Source organism: Panthera onca, chromosome C1 (genome assembly GCF_046562875.1).
Source record: "Panthera onca isolate mPanOnc1 chromosome C1, mPanOnc1 haplotype 2, whole genome shotgun sequence".
NCBI lineage: Eukaryota > Metazoa > Chordata > Mammalia > Carnivora > Felidae > Panthera > Panthera onca.
The window spans coordinates 136,034,673-136,059,577 of NC_138346.1; the positions used below are offsets into that span (position 1 = coordinate 136,034,673).

At 38.1% G+C, this 24,905-nt stretch overlaps 1 protein-coding gene across 2 annotated transcripts; it reads right to left on the reverse strand.

The window, feature by feature from the left end:
- Positions 1–23,704, reverse strand: RTCA (RNA 3'-terminal phosphate cyclase). 2 transcript variants are annotated; one of them, XM_060624996.3, is made up of 11 exons: positions 23,427–23,704; positions 23,218–23,318; positions 21,300–21,443; positions 17,699–17,822; positions 15,161–15,219; positions 13,491–13,632; positions 12,759–12,883; positions 10,431–10,489; positions 5,596–5,690; positions 3,055–3,159; positions 1–373 (listed from the first exon to the last, which is right to left on the reverse strand). In XM_060624996.3, the coding sequence occupies exons 1-11, from the start codon at positions 23,469–23,471 to the stop codon at positions 272–274; spliced, it is 1,101 nt and encodes a 366-aa protein (XP_060480979.2). In that variant the 5' UTR covers positions 23,472–23,704; the 3' UTR covers positions 1–271. The 2 variants fall into 2 exon arrangements, with proteins under 2 accessions (XP_060480979.2, XP_060480980.1); XM_060624997.1 differs by lacking the exon at positions 23,427–23,704 and having other exon boundaries at positions 21,300–21,458.
- Positions 23,705–24,905: the final 1,201 nt, after the last annotated feature.

Genomic DNA, 24,905 nt, shown 5'->3' on the forward strand with positions numbered 1-24,905 from the left:
TAGAAAAAATACTCTATTTCCATACTTTAATACTGAAATCAGCTATCATACATATCCATCAACTCTTGTATTTCATTGTCTTTATCTCAGGAGATAGTCAAAGTGAGATTAATTAGATGAAGCATTCTCAGCAAATCTATAACACTCTGTACTTCATCTCCAAATTTAAGTCAGGTCCTTTAATAAGTTACTGCTTATCCACTGCTGTGTAATATTTATGAAATGAATTAGTGCAATATATCATTGAGGTATTATTTAAAAGGCAAATACCCTATAGATATGGATTTGTCATCCCAATTCCTTGGCACTCAATAATATAAGTGTCTTTAGAGGCATCGTCTTCATCTTCTGATTTCTTCACAGAGAATTTAGCCTGAAACCAGAGAAGCATTTAGTATATAAGTAATATAAAGAGAGATAGAAAGCCCTTAAGTCCAACATAAATAGGCAAGTAGTTAATATCAAACTCATTTTATTGAGGAAGCAAGAGGCATAAAGATCAAATGACTCATGAGAAATTCAATAACCTAAATATATTTTGCTCCAGAAGCATGACTCTTGTTTAAAAGTAATATATACTTGTGGAGTTCTGTCAGAATGTATAGCCTAGGCCCTGCTCCGTATCCACTGAATCAAAATCCCCAGGATATTTGCAGCTAGGTAAATACCATTTTCAAAATCCCAATTGTTAACTAGAACACCCCTTTACTACCTACTTCCTATATTTTTTCTAAAACATGGCATTGAAGCATTTATACTTCTCTGATCTTGTCAAGATCAAGTTTCTAAATCCCCTCAAATTTTTCTTGTCAATTTAATTCCCTAAATATGCTATTCAAAAAAATTTAGTTCAAAGAAGGAAGGTGGGGGGATGCCCTTCATCTTTATTGGCCTTAACATGGTATTTTTCACTTGTTAACTAATTGAAGTTTGGCTTTGAAATATTTGGTTTCTATCACTGCATTCTGGAAACATGATTTTTTTTTAAAGCTACTGCATTCATTCTGATAAAACAATTAAAATCAAAACAATTGAGTAGGTTGAATTTGTAGCAAATGGATTTCAAATGCGCCTAAGACTTTAGGATTCTATGAAACACAATTTGAAAACCATCATTCTGGGGCCTACTGCATAGTAATATTCACAAATTATTCCAGTTTCAGGATTATGTGACAGTATACTGTATATAGTAGACGCTGAAAATTACTGTTGAATGAATAAGCACTGAATTCTGAGCTACATAGCCAATTGTGTAATTATATATATGTATACATTTCAAATTGTAAGCATTATGTAAATATGAAACACAGGAACACTCAAGGAAATCATTTCTAGCCTATATATAAATATACTGAAACTACAAAAATTTAAAGTTACAAGGAGTCTTAATGGACTATGCACCAGTCTCTGATTTTACAGATGAATTATCTGCACTGAGGCACAGAAAGAAAAAGCAGCTTGCCCCAAGTCACTCAGTAAGATACCACAAAGCGGAACAAGAAACCAGAGCTATAAATTTCAATTCACAGCACTCTCCACTATGTATTCACTTCAAATAACATGTCAGTGTCCACTATATGCAAAGTACTATAAAAAGTGAGGACTATATGAATGCAACTTAATCCCTGCCATCAAGGACATCATAGTTTACAAAGAAAAAATGATAATACAGCATAAATGGAATAATAAAAAGTACAGTTAACTATCTCTTGACATGAAATATAATTTACCTTCAATTCCTATACCTTTTCCTACAACTGAATCAAAATCTATCTGTGCTTTCTAATAACAAGAAAAAAGTTGTATGTTACTAAAAATCATACAAATAAACGGTTAGAAGCAGGGCAACTCCCAACTTTGTGCTTGCTACCCTTCTATAATAGCTATTTTTTTTAATAATGTGCATTATTTTTATAATTTTTAAAACTACTTAAGGTCACCTTCATAAAATTCTGAGTTATAAATTATAGATCACTTTATGAAATTACATTATAAAGACTATAGCAAAACAGGAACATGCAATTATTGAAAAAGGCAAGAAATGAAGCTATATGCAGTAAATGCAAAAAAAAAAAAAAATGAAAAGAGAAACACTTTTAAGAGGAAAATACCTAAATGTCAACAGTGGTTGTTGGCAAAAGGGACTATAGGTAGGTTTTTTTCCCCTTATTTTCCAAATTTGCTATAAGGAAATTACATTAGTTTCAGATAAAACATACAAATTTAGTCATTTTTTTAAAATTAAGAATCCTGCAGAAAAGGTATTAATATGAGCTTATATACTAATAAACCCTGTTTCACTAAAAAATTATAAATCTACTCTTATAAAAGTTTAGGGGACTGGTGTTAAAATTTCAGCAAATATTCTATTCTACCGTAGAATCAAAAGAAAATGAAACATGTAAAATTTCATATAAATATTTAAGTTTCTGGCCAACCATGAATTCCTTATGATTTGATTTCATAGTTCTCATGGAAGTATTTTTACTCTATAAGGCAGCAATACACATGCGCTTTGCCGTGTGCTTTCCCAGGTCTGTTCACAGCCCAGCTCTGCCACTAACAAACTATGTGGGCTTGAGCAGTTAAGTTAATCCCTTTACCGCACTTTACTCACATGCAAAATGGGAATAAAAATAAACAGCAACCTAACATGGTTATGCAGAGCTGGGGCACCTAGGTGGCTCAGTGGGTTGAGCATTCAACTCTTGATTTAGGCTAGGGTTATGATCTCATGGTTAGTGTGTTCAAGCCCTTCATCGGGCTCTGTGCTGGTGGTGCGGAGCCTGCTTGGGATTCTGTCTCCCTCTCTCTCTGCCCCTCTCCCATTTGCACGTACACATGCTCTCGCTCTCTCTCTCTCTCAAAATAAATAAACTTTAAAAAATAAAACGGTTATGCAAAGTAAGATGATTCAGGGCAACTGCTGACTCAGCTCAGTGTCTGCCACACAAGAAGTACTAGGTGAGGAATAGCAAGTATCCTGTTTATTACAATCTGACCCAAAACTGGCTATGATAAAAATCAATTACTCTTTCTAAATCAAATACTCACCTTTGCTAGTTGTTCAGCAAAATGTATAGCCGTTTGTGTATGGAGTGTAACTGGTCCTGTTTTTATTCTGGAAACTCCACAGGCTAATGCCATGAAAATGATCAGCTATTAAAAAAAGAACAAAGAAGAAAATTTTCACATATTTACTAATATTTGGAGTTAAAATTCTACTGCTTACCATATGAAAATACTACTAGAAATCAAAATAGCTCTAAAGCATTTCTTTAGGTTTCTAGAAGTCCTAAGAAGATGACAGAAAACCTCTGTCACCCACAGTCTGTGTTGTGGTACAGAAATGCTCAGTAGCAGTTGTCAATACAGACTTTCTAAAATTTGTGTTTAAGAATAAAACAGAGAGTTAAAAGTTAATATATCAGACCAACTGTCTCTACAAGGTGGAATATATAATATGACAAGCTTCTTCCATTGTCTAAAATTACAACTTTTTTTTAAGTTTATTTATTTGAGAGAGAGAGAGAGAGAGAGAGCGCGCGAGCATGCACGGGAGGGGGAGGGGAGGAGGCGAGGGAGAGAGAGAATCCCAAGGAGGCCCTGCTGCTGAAATCAAGAGTCGGACACTTAACCGACTGAGCCACCCAGCGGCCCCTAAAATTACATTTTAGTGGGTAAACAAATACACTAATACAGAATTCCTTAGAGTATAGAGTACACTTGGGCAAGAAAGGAGAGACCAGAAATAAGGGAAATAAGAAACTAGTTAAGGAGAGGTACCTAGGGGGTCCAGTCAGTTAAGCATCCATCTTCGGCTCAGGTCATGATTTCATGGTTCATGAGTTTGAGCCCTGCATTGGGCTCTCTGCTGTCAGCACAGAGTCTGCCTCAGATCCTCTCCCCCTTCTCTCTCTGCCCCTGTTCTCTCTCTCTCTCTCAAAAAAAAAAAAAAAAAAAAAAAAAAGAAACATAAAAATAAAAACAAAAACTAGTTAAGGGGCACCTGGATGGCTCAGTTGGTGAAGCATGAGACTCTTGATCTCGGGTTGTAAGCTTGAGCTGCACACTGAGTGTAGTTACTTAAAAAATAAAATCTTAAAAAAAAAAACAAACCAACAACAAAGGAAAGAAACCAGTTAAGAAATCCTAAAGAATACATTTCTAAATGCAGATTGATGGTTTGAGATTAAGGAGAGAAAAGTATGGTAGAGAAAAAGAAAATCTATCAAGACAGGGGACCATAAAAAGATCTTACTTGGAAATATTCACCAGCATTTCTCCATATGAATAAATGCATTAAGTTTAAGAGGTCTATGACACATCCAAGTGGAGATGCTGACAGGCACAAGGGATAGAGTTAAGGAGCAAGGCCTGAACTAGGTGATATAAATTTGGGAGTTGTCTGTGCACAGGTGGGACATAAGCTATGAGACTGGACAAAACAACTGAGCCAGTGAATACAGATGAAGGAAAGAGGCATGAGCCTGAGCCTAGGGATTCTCTAAAACTTAGAAGTTGAGAAGATGAAAACAGCAGTAACAAACTACCAAAAGACTAGAATACGTGGTCAGGGAGATGAAAAGAAAACAGTTGCTTCAGAAACCAAGTGAGCAAAGAATTTAGAGAAGGAAAGAATGACCAACTGTACCAAATGCCATGGCCAGGTCAAGATGAAAACTGAAATATGAGGAATATAAATTCCAGAAAAATATTTAAAAACTGATTGAACTAGGACATGCCAATCAGTCTCTCAAAGTCAGTGATATTGCAACAAGGATTTCAGGAGTAGATTCCTTAGTGCCCCTTACTCATTTAGCCCATCCCCCCTCCCACAATCCCTCCAAGTAACCCTCTGTTTGTTCCCCATATTTAAGAGTCTCTTATGTTTTTGTCCCCCTCCCTGTTTTTATATTATTTTTGCTTCCCTTCCCTTATGTTCATCTGTTTTGTCTCTTAAAGTCCTCATATGAGTGAAGTCATATGATTTTTGTCTTTCTCTGACTAATTTCACTTAGCATAATACCCTCCAGTTCCATCCACGTAGTTGCAAATGGCAGGATTTCATTCTTTTTGGTTGCTGAGTAATACTCCACTGTATATGTGTGTGTGTGTGTGTGTGTGTATTACATCTTCTTTATCCATTCATCCATCGATGGACATTTGGGCTCCTTCCATACTTCAGCTATTGTTGACAGTGTTGCTATAAACATTGGGGTGCGTGTGTCCCTTCGAAACAGCACACCTGTATCCCGTGGATAAATGCCTAGTAGTGCAATTGCTGGGTCGTAGAGTAGTTCTATTTTTATTTTTTTGAGGAACCTCCATACTGTGCAGAGTGGCTGCACCAGCTTGCATTCCCAAGTGATAAAATTTATATTCAGTCTGGGGCACCTGGCTGGCTCAGCTGGAGAAGCATGAGACGCCTGATCTCAGGGTCAAGAGTTCAAGCCCCACATGAGGTGTAGTAATTACTTAAACAAATTTTCAAAACTCAATAAATAAGTAAATAAAATAAAATGTATATTCAATCTAATTATCCAATACTCAAATCTAATAGATTCAAAGGTTTTATCCTAAAAGCATTGTTACCTGGTCTTGCAGATACTCATCCACAGCACCACCATGTCTAAGATTTGCTAACAGCATTTCAGCAGCTTCAATTCCAACCTTGTCTGCATTTACACCTACAAAAGACACAATGTAAAAACACACAACAAAGCATATCAATTACTAAGAATCAAAGAGTTGAATTAATATATCTCAGTTAGCACTGGTATAACTTTTTTTAGGCGCCTACTCTGAACTCACCCAACCAACTCACCCAGGATTTTTAAATATATTTAATCTTCTGAGAGCTTAGCACATGCAAATGGTTTATATTTTTAAATGAACCTAGTGGAGGAAAAACCAGGCTGTATTTGGCCCTATTTTAAAAGTATTAATTATGGGGGCACCTGGGTGGCTCTGTCAGTTGAGTCAGTTGAGTTCAGTCGGTTGAAATCGACTTCAGCTCATGGGTTCGAGCCCCACGTTAGGCTCTGTGCTGCCAGCTCAGAGCCTGGAGCCTGCTTTGGATTATGTGTCTCCCTCTTTCTCTGCCCCTCCCCTGTTCATATTCTGTCTCTCTCTTTCTCAAAAATAAATAAAAACATTAAAAACATTTTTTTCATTAAAAAAAAGCTATAATCCTACAACGCTATGCCTGTCAAAATTTGAAATTTGCAATTTATACATGTTATAATTAGTCTGTAAGCAATCCATTAGAATTAAAGGGTATTTTTTAGAAGTCAGAGAATTATGTTTCATGTAAGGAAAAGCTGATAAAAATTCTCATATCAACTATTGTAAAATTTTATTCCTTTAAGATTTAAATAGGCATTACCTTATTTTGAAAATAATACAGAATACTTATCCCCACACCCCACTCCCTGCTTCTCCACACATGCCCCAAATCTTCATACAATGCTGAATACAAAATAAGTGTGTCAGAAGCAGTGGAATGTCAAATGATGTTTTTAAAGTATTTACTTTAAACTAAAAGAAGCCCCGGCTACAAATAAAAATGTCTTTCAAGGACATGTGGTTAATTTTTGTTCCTATTTTATATTTGGAAATTCATTTGATTATATGTATACCTTGGTAAGATTTCCCAGAAAAGTGGAATTTTCAAAATTTTAACTGTTTCTCATTACAGCAGTCATTGTAATATAATAAATTAACTATCTTTACAACATCAATCAGTCAAGTACATGACTGAATGAAGTAGCTTGGAACATGTGGTGTGAATCTCAACTTCTTGGGTAAACTAGGTTGCTTCTTCCAAATGGAAATGGAAATGGAGATGTAATACCTAAGTTGTAAAACTTGTTAAAGAAATTAGAGATAATACTTACAAAGCATATAATACCATGACTGGTTCAAAATAAGCTATTAATAATAACAGTTAATACTGAGTACCTACTATGTGTGTCCCATACTAAGTAACAGGAACTGTTTCCTTTGCTAAGACAACATAAAAATACACTTCTATATTAGAGAACCAGAGGATAAGTAGGTACTAAATTCTACAGTATAAGCTAGGACTCGAGAGACTCTCCAGGCTAATTCTCTCACTCAATAGATAAGTAAACTAAGATCAAAATAGTTTTAGTGGCTGAAATAGTGACAAACATGACTCATCAGTTACAGGTTACTGCTTCTACCACAGATGACGTCATGGACAACTAGCCAATGTTACTTCTGGTAATAACTCTTAGATGTTAGGATTCAGGGTCTGATAATTTTCTAGTTAATTTAAATACGAAATGAAAGGGGATAACGGAAGCTGACATTCTCTCTGATATCCTTAATATATATACTATCTAGACTAAGAGACAAGACCCCAAGCTGCTTTTACATTTGCTAATCCCATCTCATTTGACATCTGTGCCTGACAGGAAACAAGGGAGAGCACCAGCAGAAGCCAATCAGAGCAAGTATATTGCTCTATCATCTATTCCCTCCTACCATTATAATTCTAAAAATAAATACTGTGCATTCTGAAACTGTGTTGTCCAAAGACAACTTCAAAGTAAAAGTGGTCTCAAATGACAAAGTAAGAAAAGTGTTGTTGGAATATGAGCAATTTTTTCAGGGCTGGTCAGCAAAGTTAATTCTAAGTATTGCTAATAACAAAGTAATGATTGATTTACAATCTCAGTGCGATATACCTAAAACTATCATCTACCCTGGCAAACTAACTCTACCTCCTATGTCGCAAGTTGAAATGTTTCTAGGTACCCAAGGTAGAAATCTAGAAGGTCATTCTTCACATTGCCTTCCTCACTTCCCATATCCAACTGGCCACATCTATTCCCCCTCCTAATATTCTTGCATCAGTACTCACCTCTCTAGCCCCAATCACTGAATCCCCTTGTATAGGCCCTCATCATTTCTGACCTAAACAGCTGCAACAGTCTTGTCTTCCTGCCTCCAATATGGTTTTCCTGTAATCAACCACATAGCTATCAGAATTACCTTTCCAAAGATCTGATATTACATTCCTCCTTAAAGTCTTTAATGCTTTCAGGGTGCCTGGGTAGCTCAGTCAGTTAAACACCCAATTCTTGCTTTTGGCTCAGGCCATGATCTCACGGTTTGTGGGTTCAAGCCCCATGTCAGGCTCTGTGCTGACAGTGCAAAGACTACTTGGGATTCTCTCTCTCTCTCTCTCTCTCTCTCTCTCTCTCTGCCCCTCCCTTGCTTGCCCCCTCTCTCTCTCTGAATATAAACTTAAAAAAAATTTTTTTTTAATCTTTATGTTTTCATGACGAAACTCAAATTCCTTGATATGACCTGTCAACAAAGTCCTTCAAAATCTGGCCTCTGTCAACCTCTCTAACTTCATCTCCAGTTCCCTGCTCCAGACCCTACACTCATCATACATAGTTGTAGTTGCACAAACACAGAACACTCGTTTTTGTCAGCACTGTCCTTTGTCCTTCCTCCTTAGCTCACTTTTTCATCTGGATAATTTCTACTTATCTACAGAACATACTAGAGGATTGTTGAATGCAAGAAGCCAGATTTGGGGTCAACCAGCCCCCACAGGAGTATTAGCTGTTCTTCCCCTGTGTTCCTATGATGCCCTGGGAATACCATGGTCTGTCTCCTCTACCAGACTAAGCCAGGAAACAGGACAGTGGCTCAGATATCTATGACCCTAGCATACAGTACTTGGCACATCTTGGTGCCCAATGAACTCATATTCCACCCAATGTCTGCCAAGCACTTATTACTTACATGGACTCCCAGTCTCTGCTTTATATTTGGCATTACCTTTGCTTCCTCAAGTCCCCATAGATCCTGTATGCAGTAGCTCACTATCCACACTGATTCTTCACTGTCCCTAACAAGTAATTAGTGTACTCTAAATACGTATTTTTGATCACTACTTCCCAAACTTCATTGTACTTCAGAAATATGCAGTGAGCTTGTTAAAATATATCCTTGGGCCCAACTTCCAGAGATTCTAATTTGATAGGTATGGAATAACTCCCAAAATGTGTTTTTCTAAAAAACTCTCAGATGATGCTGATATGTTACTTGTCCACCAACCATAGTTTAAATAGCACAGTTTTAAATAGAATTCATTTAAGCCAGGTCAACTGGAGATATTAATTTCATTTATTCTATTATGTTGTTAAGATTTTATACCCAACTAGTACCTACATCTACCAAATGAGCAGAATAAGATTATCTGAAATTTTTTGTATTCAGCAATACTAATGTGGTAAAACAGCACAGCGAGGGTAAGCATCTTTTAAAGATCTACAAAGTAGGAATAAAGCAATCAACTACCACACAAACATCAAGAAGTTCAACTACAAGTTGCCTCGCCTCGATGGCAAAAGTAACTTCAAATATTAACAGTCAGATGTATACACATCTCTCTTCTTCCAAATATGCTCAATCTTAACTACATTTCCCTTTCACAAAAATACTGTTTTTTGAAATCACCAATGTAATAACTGATGCAGGGAAAAATCATCAATGGACACTAAAACTACTGGATGAAAGTTGTATAGGAATAAGATAATCAGATGGTATCAAAGTATTATCCCAGATGACTTACTACTTATAAAAAGAGAAAGAATTTACAGCAGACATACCTGGAGGATACTACTTAACCAAATGATCACAGTCACCTTTACCAATAAAGGACAAACTGACCTTATCACTAACCCTGTTGTGATACAATGGAATGTACATAGCCACCTATGCAATATTCCTACTAAAAATGTTTCATCTGAATATATCTAATCATGAGACAATCAGACAAGTCCAAATTGTGAGAAAATGGCCTGGACTTTTCAAAACGTCAATATCATGAAAGGGGGAAAAAAAGGTGATATTTTCTGTAGTAGAAAAGAAACTAAACAGAAATGATGACCAATTGCTGGGAGTGCTCCAAAAAAAAAAAAAATCCCCCATTGCTCTAAAAAGTATTTTGGAGGCAAGTGACTAGGTTGAATATAAAAGACAAATTCTTTGGGCGTAAAAATGGTATCATGATTAGACAGGTATTGTTCTTTGGACATGCATGACGCAGTATTCAGGGGAGAGATATGGTATCTCCTACTTACACTGAAATAGTTCAGAAACATACACAACTTGTAGCTAACAGCTGACTACTGGTAAACAGTTGACTACTAAGAACAGTGTATGGATGCTAATTAGTCATTCAACTTTCTTATCAGTTTGAAATTTTTCAAAGTATAAAGTTAGGAGAAATACTAAAAATTTAACTGACTCTAAAATAGAACCAGTTAATCATATCCTTTTATACTTGTCATCTATCATGCTATAATGTTCTAATCCTGACAGGTAATTAAAAATTTTTACACTAGCACTGGGAACTGTGAACCCACTTCATTTATCTGTACCTCGTTTACCAAGCGATGATCCAGCAAACAAACAGCCAGTAGATGTCTCAGCAATAATGCTAAATAGGGAAAAAAAAAAATGGATTACTATCTATGCAATAAATATTCTAAAATTACACACAAATACAACCAGGGGAATAGTGGTTATTAAATATGTAGAATCAGATCTACTTAGTAAACTGCAAAAGTGAAATTCTTCACACAGAGAGCAGGATGATTAGGACTCTCCATCTTCATCAGGGCATTAGTACCCTTCAGCTCATCTGACAAAAGTCACACTAGATTCTAATCCGTTCACAGGTAAGGAATGGCTCTCCTTGAAGTGACATCATTCACACTAAATTATACCATTTCTACTGTACTATAAAGTGTTTTATTATTATCTAAAGTGAAAAGGTCTTCCTACGTGTTTGAATGTAAGTGACCAACTTAACGTAGACTGCTATATCCTTAGGATGTTATATATGAACCACAAAACTAGAACTTTTGATACACAGAAAATAAGGAGGAAGAACACTACCAAAAGTCATCACTCCCAAGAGAAGCAAGAGAAGAAGAAAGGGAGAACTACAAAAACAACCAGAAAACAATGAACAAAATGGCAATAATTACATACCTATCAATAATTACAGTAGCCAATAGCAACTCAAGTGTCCATCAATAGATGAATGGGCAAAGAAGATGTGATATACACAATGGAGTATTACTCAACCATAAAAAGGAATGAGATCTTGCCATTTGCAACAACATGGATGGACCTAGAGGGTATTATGCTAAGTGAAATAAGTCAGATGAAGAAAGACAAATACCACATGATTTCACTTACATGTGGAATCTACAAAACAAACAAAAAGCACAAAAGACCCATAAATACAGAGACCAAATGGATAGTTGCTAGAGGGGAAGGGAAAGGAGGATGGGCAAAATGGGTGAAGAGAAGCAAGAGATACAGGCTTCCAGTTGCAGAATGAATAAGTCACAGGGATAAAAGCCACAGCAAAGGGAATACGGTCAGTGGTATTATAATGGCACTACAAGGTGACAGATGGAAGCTACCTTTGTTGTGAACAAAACATATTGTCAAATCACTACGTTGTATACCTGAAACTACTGTAACATTGTGTGTCAACTATACTTCAATAATAAAAAAAACCTGTATTTCTACAGAAATTTTTGGTTTCATTTTACAGTTTTTAGATAGTAGTATCAAATGCAGAATGTTTAAATCTGCATTTAAAACCTTTAGTAGAAACTCCAAAAAAGAGACTTTCTATCCATAAGAGATACTCTCATACTTCAAAAACTCAATTAAAGCAGTCTTAAATTTGGGGTACAGTCAGTGGAGCATGCGACTCTTGATCGCAGAGTTGTGAGTTCAAACTCCAAGTTCGGTGTAAAGATTACTTAATGAAATCTTTAGGGGCACCTGGGTGGCTCAGTCAGTTAAGTGTCCGACTCTTGATTTCAGCTCAGGTCATGATCTCACAGTTTGTGAGATTGAGCCCTGCGTCAGGCTCTGCACTAACAGCACAGAGCCTGCTTGGGATTCTCTCTCCCTTTCTCTTTGTCCCTTCCCCACTTGCACGCGTGCATGAGTGCTTACTCTCTCCCTCAAAATAAATAAATTCATGAAAAAATAACTTTAAAAAAAAGCATTTTTATATTAAATCAACAACTTGTAATTAAATAATATAATGTTTTCTTTTAAATTTTTTTTAACGTTTATTTATTATTGAGAGACAGAGAGACACAGAGCATGAGCAGGGGAGGGGCCGAGAGATGGAGAGACACAGAATCTGAAGCAGGATCCAGGCTCTGAGCTGTCAGCACAGAGCCTGACACGGGGCTCGAACCCACAAATCGTGAGATCATGACCCGAGCCGAAGTTGGGACACTTAACCAACTGAGCCACCCAGGCATCCCTATAATTTTTTCTAAATAGACCTTTGCCATATCTAATATTTACATGTACATGGATTTCACGTTTGAAGTACAGAAAAACAACTAGAAATATTTCTCTCAGGATCAGCTTCAAAGGCTAACTTCTGATTAGCTTAAACATTTAAGTTCTCTTAAATGTTAAGAGAAATGTTAAGAGCAAAAGGGCTCTTACAATGTAATAAAAGGCAAACCATCCTCAGGAAAAAAAATCCAGAATAAAATAATCATCTTAATTCATCACACTACTGGCTTGGGTAGGAATATCCTTAAAAATGTGCCTTTTTAAAACTGTAAAACTTAAACAAAAGAACTATAAATATTTAATTTAAACAGAATAATTACTTCAGAGCTCTCAATCAGTATCCAGGAAAAAGTACATTGTCTTACATTATCCCATTTCCATTGCCAAAGGCTTGGTCTTTAGGTTCCTGAACAGGCTGGATGTTAACATACAGATCCCTAATCTCCTTTCTGATGCATCTTACAGCTGCCGCCGCCATATCTTTTGCCACCTATTTTGGCAAGACAGAAAAAGAGAAAATAATGATTATTTTGATAGTTGTTTTCAAGCCTTCAAAGACACATACAGTAATGAATATCTCTTACAGGGATTAAGAAAAAGCATGATCTTCAAGTGTAACACGTAAGTTCAGGGGAAAGTTTTAATTAAAAGATTTATTAAAAAATTAAGTGCTCTGAGGCACCTGGGTGGCTTAGTCGGTCAAGCATCTGACTTCAGCTCAGGTCATGATCTCGCGGTTCATGAGTTCAAGCCCCACATCGGGCTTGCTGCTATCAGCTGTCAGAAAAGAGCCCACTTCAGAACCTCTGTCCCCCACTCTCTCTCTGCCCCTCCACTGCTCACATGCTCGCTTGCGCTCTCTCTCTAAAAATAAATAAAACATTAAAAAAATTAAGTGCTTTTGGGGTGCCTGGCCTGTTCAGTATGAACTGAGCATGTGACTCTTGATCTCAGGGTTCTAAGTTTTAGCCCCGTGCTGGGTGTAGAAATTACTTAAAAATAAAATCATAAAAAAAAATATTAAGTACTTTCAATAATTTCAAAATTTAGATGATATAATACTTACCAAGACCCACATACACTTCTAGACAACTTACTTTAAATGGCAAAACACCAGCAACAAAAGCTCTTCCATATATCTTAGTCACAGAGCCACGGTCCGTTAAATTTATTGGGTTCAACTGTTTAACAGGTGACATTCGGACAATCACTTCACCACCCCCTTTTGGGTAGTAGCCCCTACAAAGAGTATGACAAATACTCACATAAACTTATTATATGACAAAAATACAGCTCAACATTTAAAATGAAATAACACATGAATTATATCCAAACATACAACTCGTGTTTGAAATTTTCAAGCAACATTTTAGATCTGTGCTGTCCAATATGGTAGCCACAAACTACATGTGACTATTTAAATTTAAATTAAATTTAAAACTCAGCTTCCCAGTTGCACTAGCCACATTTCAAGTGCTCAATAGTCTTATGTGGCTAGTGGCTACTTTACTGAACAGATAGGGAACATACCCATCAATGAAGAGAAATTCTTTTTGACAGTGCTGTTTTAGAATATAAACTCCTTGATGGCAGGAGTTTGTCTATTTTCTTCCTGCAATATTCCAGTGCCTAAAACAATGTCTGATACATAGGAGGTACTCAATAAAATACGATGAATATTAAGTCAACACAAACAAAATTTTAACTCAAATATTTAGTGTCACTTATTCTATAGAAGAGGATGGGAACATACAGATGAGAGTAACTGCTCCTATTTGCAAGGAGCTCCCTCATCTGGTAGAGAGATGGCTCTACATACAACTTACTGGAACACAAGTCAGGCTGTAAAAAAGACTACAAGAGGGATGCAAATATGAATTCCAACTGAGACACACTCATGGACAATTCACACAAGAAATTACAGGTTAAATTTTGAAAAAATATAGGATTTCCAGTTTTTACGAGAGCAGGGAAGGAAAAACATGAACAAAGACATGAAAGCCCAAGGCACAAAGTAAGTTTAAAGAATAGTAAGCAATCATATGTTAGAATACATGGAGGACAGGGGCACCTGGGTGGCTTAGCTGGTTGAGTGTCCAACTCTTGATTTCAGCTCAGGTCATAATCCCAGGGTCATGGGATCAAGCGGTGAGTCAGGCTCATCCTGAGCGTTGGAGCCTGCTTAAGATTTTTTCTTTCTGCCCCTACTCCCTCCCCCGACTCATGCTCACTCTCTCTCTCTCTTCCAAAAAAAGAAAAAAGAACACATGGAGAAGGTTGAATGAAGTTAGAAAGGTCAACTGCAACAGGACTGCAGCACACTTAAATGCCACACCAAGAAATCTGGCCTTGTTATTATGTGGCAGAAGGGAAGCCTTGAAGGGAAATAACCTGAAAGCCCAATGTGCTTCTTAGGGAAATAATTCTGATTGCACCGTGGGAAGAATCCCTTTTATGACCCTGCAGTGCCTAGTCCAGTTGTCTGCGCATAGAAAGTATTCAATCTGTGCTGAACATGAACAACACTAGGTATGAAGGTCCCTCAGTGTAGCAATTCCCTTGAAAATATTTCTCCGAAGAAACAAGCAAATACCATATATATCTGCTTTCAAGTCCCCATGCGCCTGCTGCTTACTGTTTTTAAGCCATAAAACATAATTATTTTCTACAGGAAGTAGTGGGTTCCAGAATAATTCTCTAAGGTCTAAGCTTCCCACTATTTTTAGCACAAATAGTGGGTCAAAGGGCTAACAAATAAGTAACTTACCTCATTTTAATATCACAATTAAATTGGAAACCAAATTTTTCCACAATTGGTTTGAAAACCTGGAAAATCAGTTTATTGTTACGTTAACCACAAATATTCACTGATTCAACACGTATTAAACAGTATTATTAAACAAAAGTGCTCTGCACTGAGCTGACAAGAAGGTATTACAGATAAACACTGATATAAAAATGTGTAGGGTAGTTCTATTTCTCAAATAAAATAACTGACATGTAAATTAAAATTAAAAGTTTAACATTTAATTAATCAAGGTTGTGCAAGTCTATCTAATGAAAAAAATACCAGAACTCACGATCCTTGATCCCAGTGGTTATTTTACTCCACAGGACAGTATTTCCTAACTAACCCTTTGCAATATAATACATAAGAAATTAGGGGATATTGATAAACAGCATTCCATTCTGCTTTCTCAATTTTTTTATACTTTGAAATTTCACTGCATATTCAAGGTTTTATCCTCATTTTTTCCATTTAACATTATAAACAAAAGCCTTTTCCTGACATCATAAAATTCTTCCTAAACAGTATTTGAATAACTGTATAGAATTCTAGCATAATTTACTGAGCCATTCCCCAAGTGTTCACTTGCATAATTATATATATTATATAATGATGATTATAGTATATAATGCTCTGCTCAAATACCTTTAACATTTATCTTTGGCTGCATTCTGTAACATTTAATTAGGGTCATTTCCTTGAAGTGGAATTATTAGGTGAAGAGAGATTAACTTTCATTATACACCCTATCAAATTGAATTCTAAAAGATTATACCATCTATTAAAATGGCAAAAAAATTAAATTAAATATCAAGTTCTGTGAAGACGCAGAATAGTTGAAACTCTTACACAGTGCTGGTGAAAATGCAGAACAATGCAGCCACTTTGGAAGCCAAAACAATTTGGCAGTCTGTCATAAAATTAGATCTATACTTACTATTACCAGCAACCCTCTCCTTGGTGATTACCCAAAAGAAATGAAAACTTATATTCACCGAAAAAACCTGTATGTAAAAGTTTATACAGACTTTATTCATATTGCCAGAAACTGGAAACACCCCAAATGTCCTTCAACAGATGAATGGATGAAGAAACTGGGACATCCATATAATAGAATACTACTTCTCTTTTATTGCTAAAACAAGTGACATTGATGAATCTCAAACAAATTATGGTAAGTGGGGGAAAAAAACAGGCTCAAAGGGCTACATACAGTATTACTCCTACATACGGTGCTCTTAAAAAAAGACAAAACCAAGACAGAAGATAGATGAGTAGTTGCCAAGAACTGGGGCATAGGGACTGATTACAAAGGGGTCTGAGGTAATTTCTTACAGTAATTCTGTATCTTGATTGTGGTGGCTGGTTCACAACCATATGTCAAAAATCACAGAACTTTACACTAAAAAGATGTATTTTACTATAAATAATTACACCTCGATAAACCTGGAGGAAAAGAAAGATGATACCACTTCTCTCTCCTACTAAGTATGCCAACACTGAGTGTCATCATTTTGAAAATTTATAGTCAAAATATGGTATTTAATTTTTTATAGTTTATCTAATTAACATGGATCTACCTCTTAACAAATTTTTAAATGCAGTATATCCTATTGTTGACTATAGGTACATGTTGTACAGCTCTCTAGAGCTTATTCATCTTGCTTAACTGAAATTTTATGCCTGTTGATTAGTAACTCCCCATTGCCCTCTTCCCTCTACCCTATTCTACTCTTTGATTTTATGAATTTGATTACTTTAGATACCTTATACAAGTGGAATCATGCCAGTATTTGTCTTCATGTGACTGGTTATTTCACTTAGCATAATGTCCTCAAGGTTCATTCATGCTGTCACATATTCTAGAATGTCTTTTTTAAGGATGAATAGTATTCCACTGTAGGTATAAGCCACATTTTATCTATTCATCCATCAACAGACATTTAGGTTGTTTTCTCATCTTAGCTATTATGAATAGTGCAGCAATGAACACGGAAATGCTAATATCTCTTCAAGATCCTGAAGATAATCCCACTCAAAGGTGGGATATCTGGATTATATGGTAGTTTTGTTTTTAATTTTTTGAGGAACCTCCACACTGTCTTCCATAATGTCTGCACCATTTTGCATTCCCATTAATAGCGTGCGAGGGTTCCAATTTCTCTGCATCCTCCTCAATTCTTGTCAAATGTATGTTTAATTTTTGTTTTGAAGTTTTTCTTCCAAAACATAATTCCTGTATTTATAAAATGACTGATGTATATAATAAGTAATGTAATTCACGCAACAATTACACTTGAGGTTTTAAAAGAATTCACTATGAGCACTGTTCCAAGATACAACACAAAATCTAAAGTAAACACGGTCCCTTACCTTCTCCCACAACAGAACTACACACCATAAAGAAATAAACAGACATACACAGAAACCACTCAGGATATATTTCAATAGAGAATGGAAATTCAGAAGAATACATGAGATCATCTTTAGTTCATCAATAACAACACAAGCCCTTACCATGGCTGTGTAATCAATCTGTGGTGCCATTTCAGCATTAGTTCCACCTTTTAAACGGAGTTCTGATGGAGAAGCAGCAAAGAGAACACAGGGCATTGAGACCTGCATCAAGAGGCACACACTCCTAAGGAGAACGCAAAACAGGCTTCAATGAATTTTCTTTTCAAAGTCTTAAGATCATGGTATTACTACACAGCACCATTCGCTGAAGCACAGACAACTGGGAAGGCAGATATACACCCAAGTCTAAAGTTAAAAAATACCCCATTAAAAAAAGAGGGGTGCGGTGCACCTGGCTGGCTCAGTCAGTACAGCATGCAACAACTCTTGATCTTGGGGTTATGAGTTTGAGCCCGACGCTGGGTGTAGAACTTACTTAAAAAAAAAAAAAAACACCACCACCCCAGGAACTGAATGATAAAATCCCAAATCTTTTTTTTTTTTTAATGTTTATTTATTTTTGGGACAGAGAGAGACAGAGCATGAACGGGGGAGGGGAAGAGAGAGAGGGAGACACAGAATCGGAAACAGGCTCCAAGCTCTGAGCCATCAGCCCAGAGCCCGACGCGGGGCTCGAACTCATGGACCGCGAGATCGTGACCTGAGCTGAAGTCAGAAGCTTAACCGACTGAGCCACCCAGGCGCCCCTAAAATCCCAAATCTTAAAGAAAGACAGTATTTTAGGAACTGGCCTTGAATGATCCGCAAATCTGGGTTTGAATCAAACATTACTTGTATGATCTTTCTTTAATTTACAAAGTAAAAAAATATATTTTTTTAAATGACACCATTTTTATAACATTTTTAAGATTTTTTTTTAATGTTTTTATTTATTTATTTTTTTGAAGGAGAGAGAGAGACAGAGCATGAGCGGGGGAGGAGCAGAGAAAGAAGGAGACACAGAATTCGAAGCAGGCTCCAGGCTCTAAGCTGTCAGCACAGAGCCTGATGCAGGGCTCGACTCACAAACTGTGAGATCATGACCTGAGCCAAAGTCAGACGCTCAACCGACTGAGCCACCCAGGTGCCCCAATTTTTATAACATTTTCATAAAAGGATTCTTGAAAGTACAATTTATGAAAATGCATTTAATGCAAAGTCTAAAAAACACACCAGAGGAAATAGGGTCAATTAAATTGTAATAACATTCATACAGTGACAGTCACACACACAAAGTCAAGGTCTAGAAATACTTAAATAATTTTATTTGAATCTCTACCATGCACAAGGCATTGTTCCAAATATCAAGTTAAGATACAGATCCTACCATCATGGAGTTTATGATATGATAGGATAACATTTCACAAAGACTGACAGCTGAATATTTTACATGGAAATAAGTTTAAAGGAAATAATCTTTGCTGTAACTCACCTCTGTTTGCTCATTCTAATAAAATAATGTGAGAAGTCATGAGACATAATTATAGAATATATTTTATAAAATGAAATACTTGGTCAGATTTTCTAAATGAGCTGTCACATTCATATATAGCATAGATAGACATAGATGAAGCATAGATTAGACATAGGCTCTAATACAAAAAGACTTAACTTTCTTATAGTAACAATCATATGTACTGAAATAAACAGTTTCTATAAGTGACAATGCATTTCACTAATTTAGTAAAGATTTACTGACTGCATAATGTGGTAGATATCATAAGAGAAAATGTATACAATATAATCCCTGTTCTTAAGGAGTTAAGCCTAGGAGCAAATGAAAAAACTAGAAAATGTTTAGTTTACAATAAACTGTAAGGTTAAAACTACTAAACTTCTCAGTGTTTATTCCCTCTGAGGAACCCAACATTTAAATGTTCTCCCTACTCCCCTGATAAAATCAGATTCTAAGAATAGTACAGAAAATCTTAATTTTAGGAATAGGAAATTGCAAAAACAAAGATAGACACTAGAGAAAACACATGGTACTGTAATCACAGTTAAGGATAAAAATGTTAGAAAGTGAAGAAGTAAGATAAGTTTTCTTGCCAGGAAAAAGCTGGTTTTAGTCTCCTTAAACTGAGCTGGATTCACAACTTTAAACTCATCTCTCTTACAGTCTATTAGATTAGAAGTCAAAAGGCCTACATTCTAATTCTAGTTGTGTCTCTGACTCCATCACCTTGGGTAAATCACTTAATACCATTCTCTCATTCACTAAGTGGAGGAAGGATTGGAAATATATGGTTTCTATTTTCCCTCTTGCAGCTTCAAAATTTTACAATTCTATTTTAGTTCATTTTTAGATAGTTGGTTAACTATAATCCCCTTTCCCTTTTTTGTACAGGATAATACCCAAAATAATATTCTGACTATAAAGACAGATACCTCAAAATTCCTTAATCCCCTTAGAAAGTTCTCATTTGGCAAACCTTGCCTTGGGCCTGGCAGCAGGTCCCTTTTCACAGAGGTCTATTCACAGCATTACTCAAGTATCAATTATCACTAAATATTTTCATAAACTAAAATCATCAAAATCTATTAAAACAGTTTCTGAAACAAACTGGTATCAGGTTTCCATTACTAGTTCCTATTTTATCAAATTTCCTAGTGAATGGATAGGATTTTGGTAAAAAGATATGGTTTACAACAGCAATCAGCCAAATAACTCAGAAAACACAAAAGTGCTCTCTATGTTTTGTCGATAAAAGGAAGAATTCCTGGAAAAGGATAAAGGCTCAATTTAATTGTTAAATATCTATTTTTGCAAAGGGGGAAAAAAACCCAAGATCAAACCTACAAATTTCTAAACAAGGTAGCATAAGTTATCTATTAAAAGACAACAAGGGGTGCCTGGGTGGCTCAGTTGGTTAAGCGTCCAACTTCAGCTCAGGTCATGATCTCACGGTTCATGGGTTGGAGCCCTGCATTGGGCTCTGTGCTGACAGCTCAGAGCCTGGAGCCAGTTTCAGATTCTGTGTCTCCTCTCTCTATACCCCTCCCCCACTCGCACTCTGTCTCCCTCTGCCTCAAAAATAAATAAACATTAAAAAAAAAAAGACAACAAAAATACTTAGACTAAAAGTAGAATATGACTCATAATTAGCTGTAAGCCAAGAACTAAATATGCTACATGTAATGCAAAAACTACTATTACTACAATGGATAAAAACTTAGTCATTTTCAGATATTCAGTTTCTAAATAATAAAAAGAAACAAATATGCTATACTATGCACATAAGAAAATTCTAGGTATAATAACAGCTATCCAAAACTACATAAAGTGTAACCCTGGAAGGTTACTGTTTTCTCCATTTAAAATGTGGGGAAAACGGACGCCTGGGGGGCTCAGTTGGTTAAGCGTCCAACTCCGGCTCAGGTCATGATCTCGTGGTTAGTGAGTTCAAGCCTCACATCAGGCTCTGTGCTGGACAGCTCAGAGCCTGGAGCTTGCTTCGGATTCTGTGTCTCCCTCTCTCTCTGCCCCTCCCCTGCTCGTGCTCTCTCTGTCTCAAAAATAAACATTAAAAAAATATTTTTTAAACGTGGGGAAACGAAAGCTCAAAGGTTAAGCAACTTGTCCAGTAAGTGGTAGTACCTGCATGTGAATCCAGGTCTAGCTCCAAAGCCCATATTTAAATGGAATATAAGTGACACATACCCTGCTGTCTTGGTATCTGCTGTGTGGACTCCACCTTTAATCTTCTCCGGTGAAAACATTATTTCTGTTGAGCCGATTTCTGCCCCCTCCAGTTGCCCATCACACAAATCTCGAATCATTTCCAGTCCAGATAAATGTTGAGGCCTTCAGGTCATAATACTGCATCAAAACGTGTGCATTCAGACTGCCTATATCCCCACATTTTATGACCCATTTATAAAACTGCAATGGCAAGAAAAGAGCAAGGTCTAACCACAACAAGTGCCATTATCTTCAGTGTCAGAGCTTCTTTTGGGTTTTTATGTACCTAGCTAGACTGCCTGCTAGTAGGCATCTTTTAGGGGTCCTTCCAGACCACTTATTTTAGCTAAAACACATATGCTGATACATTGTTGCGAATGAGAAGTGTGCAAAGAGGAAAACTGATAAAACTAAAGCCAATCTCACTTGCATGTCATTCAATAATCTATAGTACCTGTTTCAGGCTGAATTATGTTCTTCCAAAATTCTTCTGTTGAAGCCCTAACCCCTACTGCCTCAGAATGTGAGTGTAGTTGGAGTCAGGGCCTTTAAAGAGATGATTATGTTAAAGAGAGACAATTTGGGGGCTCCTGGCTGGTTCAGATAGTACAGTATGTGACTCTTGATCTCAAGGTTGTAAATTTGAGCCCCATGATGGGTATAGGGATTACTTAAAAATAAAATCTTAAAAAAATTAAAAAGAGGCAGTTAGGGTAAGCCCTAATCTATTCTCTGTGGTATGTTTATAAAAAGAGGAGATTACCACATATAAAGACAGCAGAGGTACACATGCCCATAGGATGCCCACGTGAAGAGGCAGCAAGAGAGAGGCCATCTCCAAGCCAAGGAGAGAAACCTGAAAAGAATCTTCCCAGAAACCAGGAAACCACCCCTGCCACCACCTTGATCTTGGACCTGCAGGCTCCAGAACCATGAGAAAAATAAATTTCTGTTGTTTAGGCCACCCAGTCTGGTATTTTGTCGTGGCAGCTCTAGCAAACTAATAAATTCACTGCTGCAAACGACTGCTGTGACTAAGGGAATGAATGTGCACATATATCAATAATTGCCTTTTAATAATTTCAAAATGAAATGTGGATAAAATAACACTCTAAGAGATTGCTGATCTATTACAATGCCCAAAGGAATCAGTTTGGCGTCAACCTGGGTCCCCTTCTAACAGGAGCACATACCTCAAATTTAGCTAGTGGCACGCCTAGCTTCCCAGACGGAAGAAACAAGGTCAAATGTTAAGGTGTTTCCCTGTCCACAACTAATAATTCTGGCTGTATTCATAGCTTCTTAGAGGTCTTAAGGAAAGCTAGAATAACATCTCAGGGCCCTTTCCTGAGCTATGATTCTAAAATACGCAGCAGTAGAGAATACACAGGTTAAAAAGTGGGATTTTCTCTGGCCACGCAGGCTGTTCTGCCCTGATCCATCTTGCCGGCTGCTGCAAGTTCTCCCGGTACTCGGAATGCCCGATGACGCGGGAAAACATTTTAAAAGATAACGCATCAGGAAGCGAGAGAACTCTAGCCATATGGAGAAAACGGCCTATTTTCTCAACTTGCCCCTTGAGGCTTTCCAGATTGCACAGCCCTGGTTATGGCTAACCGTCCAGGCCAGAGCATGCTCCCCCCGGGACCCTGAGGCCCGGCTACACATTCCTCAACCTTAGGACGAGGATCTTCCAAGCATCACCACCCGGGCTCCCGATTCCCCAGCCCCAAAGTCCGACCAAACCCCGCACCCCAAGGACTGCAGCCCGCCCCCCAGCCCCTCCGCCCCTTCAGCCCCTCCGCCCTTCCAGCCACACCGCCAGTCCCCTAGCCCTGCGCCCGCCCACCTGCATCCCCCAGTCCCGCGGCTCCGCCCCCCAGCGCCCCCGATTTACCTGAGGCCTGGCGTACTGCGGCCGGCTCGGATCTTCTGCACCCGCAAGGGGAGGCCCAAAAGACAGCTCAGGGCTGTAGACACCCTCAGGATCTGGCCGCCCTGCCAAGGGTGCGGGTGGGAGAGGAGAGCGAGAACATCAGACAAGAACGCTCTCCTTCCCAGCCTGGGTTGCAGCGCCACCGGCCTTGCCTCGGGCCCCGTACTCACCCCTTCCATGATCCCGCCATCCACCTCCACCCGCTGCCCGGCCATTGGGAGCGTCCTGGGGCCCGGCCCGCAGCGACAAAGCCTCCGCCCGAGTGGGAGGAAGAAGAGACGCTCGCTCCGGCACCGCAGCTCCGAAACCCCCCGTCCCCGCCGGGGGCCGCGGGGGTCTAGCGGAAGCGCGAAAGCAGCGCCCGCTTTCGGAAAACCGGAGGCAGCGGAAACGAACCCCGGCACTCAGTGTCCAGAACCCGGGATCTCCCTGCCCAGCCGCAGTGCGCGTGCGCGCCACGCCGTGCTTAAAAGAGGCGGTGCCAAGCCCATTCAGTCAAATCCCACGCTCTCCCGAGAAGGGCTGGTGGCCCCGGAGGCACCCTGGGGCGTGGTAGGAAATGTGCGAGTTGAGGACTGGAGCCCCGAATACAGCAAAACATGGAGATTGAAGAAAGCCTACGTTTCAACTCAAACTGGATTCTCCAGTTGTCTCTCAGCCTTTGCAAACATCTGTGCTTATGTCTGTTTTCTCAAGGATGCTGCTGTGTCCAGAGCTGGAGACATTTAGAGCTGAAGATGTAAGAAAGGTCTGCATTGCAGGGTCCTTCTCTCTGGTCGGGTTTGCCTCTCTGCAGCCTGTTCTTCGATACCCAGGAGCCTGTGATTACTCACAAGGGGGCGGGTGTGGGTATGTGGGTGTAGCAATAGTAGTAGTACTAGTAATAATAGTATTCGTTTTCTCTTGTGAAACACGATTAATTCGGGGATAGGTGGAAAAGGGAAGAATCAGAATCAGTAATATAATGACCTAAAAAGCCAGTTATGGTTACTCTTGGCCAAGAGTAAGGGCAAGTTCATGACTCCCGAGAACAGTGCAACTAACACCATTCACCTTAGGCCATGGCAGAAACAATAGTCAGCTTCTTGATCCTGCCTGTGGCTCAATTACAGCAATAACAGAGTATCATATACTATGCAAGCCTCTAGGTAAGCAAAGAGTAAGGCACTTTCAACCATGAACTTATTGGAGGTGTATTTGAGACACTGAGAAGTAATAATTACAATGTCATCCTCAATAATAATATAAATAATATTTAACATATATCAATCTTACAGCTAAGTGGGGAGGACAGAAATTAGAATATGATAAAGCACAGCATAACAGACAACTTTTTTTTAATGTTTTATTTTGAGAGCGAGAGAGTGAGAGTGGGAGAGGCGGAGAGAGAAAGAATCCCAGGTAGGCTTCATGCTGGAAGAGCAGCGCCTGATGTTGGGGCTGGATCTCACCACCGTGAGGTCATGACCTGAGTCAGAATCCAGAGTCAGAGGCTTAACTGACTGAGCCACCCAGGCGCCCCACAGACAACATTTATTGAGCATTTATTTGGGTGCCACTGCATGCATTCACAACCTGTTGAAGTACTACTATTTTTACCTCTGTTTTCCGGTGCATTTGTTACACAATTTGCTACAAGTCCTCACAAT